Here is a 6,000-nt window from a genome sequence, read left to right on the forward strand (position 1 = left end):
AAAAAACCTTTATTCCTGTGCATTGTAAATTATGCATTTAGGTAGAGGCAATTATGTTTTGTGGACATTGCACCTTAAGGAGCAGGCACAGAAGGTATTATCTCAGTTTTATGGGTGGGAAAACAGAGCCCAAAGAGATTGTATTTCCCTAGTGTGGCCTGGCGGGATAAGACTAAAACCAGAGCCAGACTCTTGGTTCCTGACTCCAAGCCCTGCCTCCAGTCTCTTCTTGCTGCAATATTCGGAGGTGGTGCCAGCCTGTTAGTAAGTGATTATATTTCAGTTTTGACCATACAGTTTGTGTTCACGGATTGGCGGCACATTTCTGAGACCGTAGCTCACAGCCATAGTGTCACACTCTCGAACACGGTACCATGTCCCATTTAAATGAGCCACATCTTGTCTCCCCAAACTTCTGTTTTAGATAAACTGGATAAACCCATTAGCCATAGGTCATTTTAAGAAGTAGGCAACTAGAGGGACGCCTGGGTGGCTCAATCGGTTAAGCGTCTGACTTCGGCTCAGGTCATGATCTCACAGTTCCTGAGTTCTAGCCCTGCATTGGGTTCTGTGCTGCCAGCTCAGAGCCTGGAGCCTGCTTTGGACTCTGTGTTTCCCTCTCTCTCTGCCCTTCCCCTGCTCACACTCTCTCAAGAGTAAACATTAAAAAAAAGAAAAATAAATAGGCAGCTAAGAGCTGAGAATTCTTGAGATACTAATGCCTTTCAGCCCAAGACAAGATTCTCAGTAACGGGGAGGTTCTCATTTCTTTGGCAATCTTGCAGTCATATTCTTAAATGTAACTGAAGAGTAAAGAAAAATGAGCAATCTGTAGTCAGTGTATAAATTTAAAAGGTCCTGCAGATAGAGAGGAACTCACTGAGCAGTTTATTACTGAGTCTTTTCTGTTTGTGTACCTACTACTGGTATATGTTGAGAGGCATGAAGATGACATGTCAGACGTCATTCTCGACTCCTCAGGAGCTTATAAACTGATTGAGGAAACGAAGAACACCATGTAAAGGATTCTACATATCCAGGCAGAGCAAGATGGGGTTAGGAAGGTGTTTCAACTTGAGTTGAACCTGAAGCGGACCCTGAGACAAGGGTTTGAGTGCATGTGTTTTTGGAGGAGGGTGTAAGGAGCATGGGAGAAGGGAATGAGGCAAGGCAGGGCAGCCAGTAAAGGGAGCATTATCAGACAGCTGTCATCATGGGTGACTGGAAAGTAGCCCTGTGAGGAAACACTGGTGAATAGTATAGAACACATACCTCGGAGTTACTCTACGCAAGGGGTGGGGGAGCTAGGGTAGTTCTATTCTGGCTCTTACCGGATAGGCTAGAATTGGGTATTGAGGGCTCTCCAGGGAGCATTGATCCCCTGGCACTTAAGCGCCCCCAGCACCGGGGCAGAGCAGCCTCCACAGCCCTGGGAAAAGCCCTTAGGCACAGTGAACAGATAGAGCTGGAAGTCAGCCTGTGAACATAAAAGAGAAGGATCCAAGGAATATGGGTTAAGGAACTGACAAAAGTGTCTGTGACAGCAGGATTCTTGGTGCAGGTGAGACTCGTCAGTGCTCTTTCTCTCCTCTCCTCAGGTTTCTTCATGGTCCTATCCCTGTTGTCCATTGTGTATGGAGCCTTGCGCTGCAACATCCTGGCCATCAAGATCAAGTATGATGAATACGATGTCAAAGTGAAGCCTCTGGCCTATGTCTGTATCTTCCTCTGGAGGAGCTTTGAGATTGCCACTCGAGTCATTGTCCTGGTCCTCTTTACCTCCGTCCTGAAGGCCTGGGTGGTGATGGTTGTACTCATCAACTTCTTCAGCTTCTTCTTGTACCCCTGGATCCTCTTCTGGTGCAGTGGCTCCCCATTCCCTGAGAACATCGAGAAGGCCCTCAGTCGGGTGGGCACCACCATCGTACTGTGCTTTCTCACCTTACTGTATGCCGGTATCAATATGTTCTGCTGGTCAGCTGTGCAGCTGAAAATCAACAACCCGGACCTCATCAGCAAGTCCCAGAACTGGTACCGGCTACTGGTGTACTACATGCTGAGATTCATTGAGAATGCCTTCCTCCTCCTCATGTGGTATCTTTACAAGACCGACATCTACATGTACGTGTGCGCACCTCTGTTGATTCTGCAGTTGCTCATTGGGTACTGCACAGCCATCCTCTTCATGCTTGTGTTCTATCAGTTCTTCCACCCTTGCAAAAAGCTCTTTTCCTCCAGTGTCTCTGAAAGCTTTCAGGAGTGGGTAAAGTGTGTTTGCTGTGACTGTAGGCAGAAGAAAGCCCATGAGTCCGTAGGAAAAACAGATCTGAGGCCAACCGAAGACAGAGATGAGACACCTTCTAGCAGTAAAGTAAGTTCTGTGCCCAGCCAGATCTTGAATGCTGACGAGCTCTACTCTGCCTAACAGGACCTGAGTCTCTTGGGGTTCACACATACTGTTTTCTGGGTTGATCCCTGTTCTTCATACAAGTCATGAGCCCTGCACAGTTAACAAAGAGGGGGGTTAGCTCTCAACTCCTTGCAGGCTGCTCCCCTTTAGAGAGCTCTTGGACATGTGGGAACTATGGAGAGAATCCAGGGAAACCCCTGAGTGTTGGAGAGGCAGCCCAAGGTAGCACCATTGGTAGTTGACCTTGTTCCCCCAGGCATTACTGGCCTCTTGGCTGAGTTGGGATGGCTAGCTCTGTCAGGTAGAATGAGGATAGGAGCTTTCTTGTTTTCTAGGTTTTGTTTTGAGCTGCCGGTGTAGGTGGCCTGTTCCATTTCCTCCGAGCATAGCTTTCACCCATGAGCTGTCCTCATGACCAGAAGGTTTTGTCATCAGCAATATCATACTTGTCCGAGTTTTCAGAGAGGGCTCTTCAGGTTTGCTTTTTGAATGGACAGAGGTTCCATTTTTATCTCATTAGGGCTCTTTGTACATAACCAGCTGTATCCACCTTGGCGTGCTATCTCTAATTGATTCAAAAGTCTAGATTTGGAGACTATTCCCAAGGATCCATGGATGCAAAGAATTTGCGTGGAAACCCTAGAATTTTAGGAAAGTTTCATTCTTTCGAAGTGCTGAAGAAATTCTGGATTAAGAGGGTTGCTAAAACATCAAAATGATTGAGGCTTTTATAAGCAGAAATCTTACTTTCTCAGGATGGTTGAAGATAAATAATCCTGCTGGAAGATAGGTTTAAACCTCTTCAAGGTTCAGTCCTGTCCTAACAATTCTGGGAAATTTCTAGTAGAATTTGCTAGGATTTGCCTTCTTAATGAAGAAGAAAATAAAATTCACACTCTTCTCTTTCCCCTCTTCCTTGCCTGTCAGACGAATTTTAGACAAGAGTTACAGTGGCTGACTTAAATTTTTCTAGAGAACTCCACAGAAATCTTTCACCAAGTGCAGCTGTGTAGGGCACTTTAGTTTTCATTATTTGAAGGAAAAGGGTCTCCTCTCCCAAAGTTAGATATTGGCTTCACAAGTTTTTAAATTATAGGAAGAGATGAAATGACCAGAAGATCTTTGTCTTTACCTTAATGTATCTTGATTTGGCATGATTCTGAGTTATTTGAATGAGATCTCCAATTGTACGCTCCTATACTCTCCTGTCTCAGGTATAATTTCTCCTTTAATCTGGAACCGTATTTGTTCCATAAAAGGATAGTGTAGCATATCCTCAGTTGTCTTGGGGAAATGCCTGGATCTAGTGCCATTATCTTTACCGTAAAAACCTTGATGATGAACTATCTGGAAACAGGTGACCTGTCACTGACTAGGCTGGACGTAGCAGGTCAGTCAGGGTTGATGGGTCTAAGGACCCCTGATGGCTGAACTTGTTGACCCATCCAGTTTCTAATAGGCAGTCTGTCAGGAGACAGGTTACAAATGGTGAGTTTGAGCAGGAATTATGATCAGAATGAGACAGGGATAGGAAGGTAGATTCTTCCAACCTTGGTGTGGAAGCCTGTCTCAAGAGCTGTTACAAATCTGAGCCTTCGAATGCATTTTCAATCATTTTAATGTAGAAGATAGCTAAGCATCGTGAATGACCCCAAATCAAACTAATAGTGATGGTCTGTCAGACTCCTATAACCCAATTACAAGCCACATTTATAAGGACAAAGAGGTTTGGTAACGAAATCAGACATTTTGTCATCTTTAACCCTTGATATACAGATATTCCTGCTTTGGGGCATGTATGTCCATTCACTTTGGGGGAGAGTTTTTTGTTTTTGTTTTTGTTTTTGTTTTTTTTCTGTATGGTGAAAATTTAAGTCCTGGTGAGCTGAGAATTTTTGTTTTAAAATTATTTTTATCATACCTCCGAAATGGTAAAATCATAGTTCAGAGTACAGAACTAGGTTGCCCTAAAGACAGACAAATTCCCTCCCGTGCAGAGATCTAAAATGTGTTTTTCATTATAATTCCATTTTTAAAACTCTCAGTGCTTTGTCTACTTAATTGCATGCCATAACTTGTCATGATAGCTGCTCCAACTGAACCACTATCATTTGGCTGAATGGAGGTGAAGTATTTCATTGAAATAAGATCATCCAAACACTTTTAGACTTTGTCTCTTCATTACTGGGGACAGCACAGTGTAGAGGTTGGAACCTCCCCGTCTAGCCCTGCAAGTTACTAAATTGCCGTATGCCTCAGTTTCTTCACCCACCAAATTTGGAAGATACATTTGCCCAGCCTACCTCACAAGGTTGTTGGAAAGATCAAATTAAATAATAGATCTGAAAATGCTGTGAAAATATTTTAAAGTGCCATGCATATTTAAGGAGTTGTTATTATAGTCATTCAAGTCTATAAACAGGTTATTATTATGTTTTTACTGTTAGAAAAGAAACAAGCAGTATCATCCACATGAGCGGCTTGAGTGACTACATTGGCCTTTGACCTTATGGAAGGGCGAGTGTAAATGGTCTTTATTCTTAGAACTCAGCAGCTGCCCTCTCTCTTGGCGTCAGTTGCTCACAAAAATTAGCAGCCAAACACATGGTACTCGGAGGAAGACCCATTGAAATCTGAGAAGTGCTTTTGCTGATCACGAGCTGATCATTTTTGTATCTTTCATCTTTCATGAAGGACCTAGTAGCTAGTGTCTTTTGACAATTGTCCTTTACAACTTGAATGCCTGATCCTGTTAGATTTTGGCTGAATGTGGGTTTCATCTTTTCAGCCTTGTAAATGGGAAAATAAACATCGAAATCGTCATATATAGCATTTCCTTGGAAACCACCTTCGAACATCAGTGCTGTGGTTCTGAGTGTCGTGTGTCGCTACTTCAGTCGATAAACTGTGGATGTGAGCTTCTGCAGGCTGCTTCTCTGCAGCCATTGATGCTAATAAGTATTGTTTATGTTTCTTCATATAATAAATTAATTTTTCAATTTCCCCTTGTGTTTCATTCCTTATACGGTCCTTTCATGGCTTTTTGATGTCAGGGATGATTTCAAAAACAGAAATTTGAAAATGGTGTTGTTGTGATGAATTATGGTTTCACAACCTCACCTGGAAATTCCTTCTGTAGCATGGGGAATTTGAGAGTGCTAGGATTCTGACTTACAAGACACCAACGGCTCATGGAATTTTCTCTGTTTTATAAGCACTTACTCCTGTTGAAGCTGCACTGCTGGATACGAAGATTCTGCTCAGCTGTCTGTTGATCGCTGTGTGTGATACAAAAAAAAGAGGCAATACAAATCTCTTCACGACAAACATAAATGGTATATGGATTCAGAAATCTAAAGGGGTGACTTGACATTAACATAAACAAGTAATCAAATGTAAATGACATTCCATGGCTGGAAGAAAAACTTGTCAGTTATTGAAGGGGTCATTTCAGAGCATGAGATAGACATGGATTCATGTGTATCTCGGTAATTCCTTTTCTTCTGAAGATAGCCTTGCAGTTTGGAAAGACGTAGCTATAGGATAAGTCTTTTGGAAGAGAGCTCTTGGCATTAAATCAACCCCTTGAG

The 6,000-nt window shown here is 43.0% G+C and overlaps 1 protein-coding gene across 1 annotated transcript in view; it reads left to right on the top strand.

Moving 5' to 3' along the window:
• XK (X-linked Kx blood group antigen, Kell and VPS13A binding protein) overlaps positions 1-5,413 on the top strand; it is a 51,821-nt gene extending 46,408 nt beyond the window's left edge. Inside the window, exon 2 of the mRNA XM_040468821.1 lies at positions 1,498-5,413. Within this exon, the coding sequence (XP_040324755.1) occupies positions 1,498-2,425 (928 nt within the window). The 3' untranslated portion in view covers positions 2,426-5,413. The remainder of the gene's footprint in view (positions 1-1,497) is intronic.
• Positions 5,414-6,000: the final 587 nt, after the last annotated feature.

Source organism: Herpailurus yagouaroundi, unplaced genomic scaffold, assembly GCF_014898765.1.
Source record: "Herpailurus yagouaroundi ecotype Mexico unplaced genomic scaffold, PumYag 67793, whole genome shotgun sequence".
Taxonomy (NCBI): Eukaryota; Metazoa; Chordata; class Mammalia; order Carnivora; family Felidae; genus Herpailurus; species Herpailurus yagouaroundi.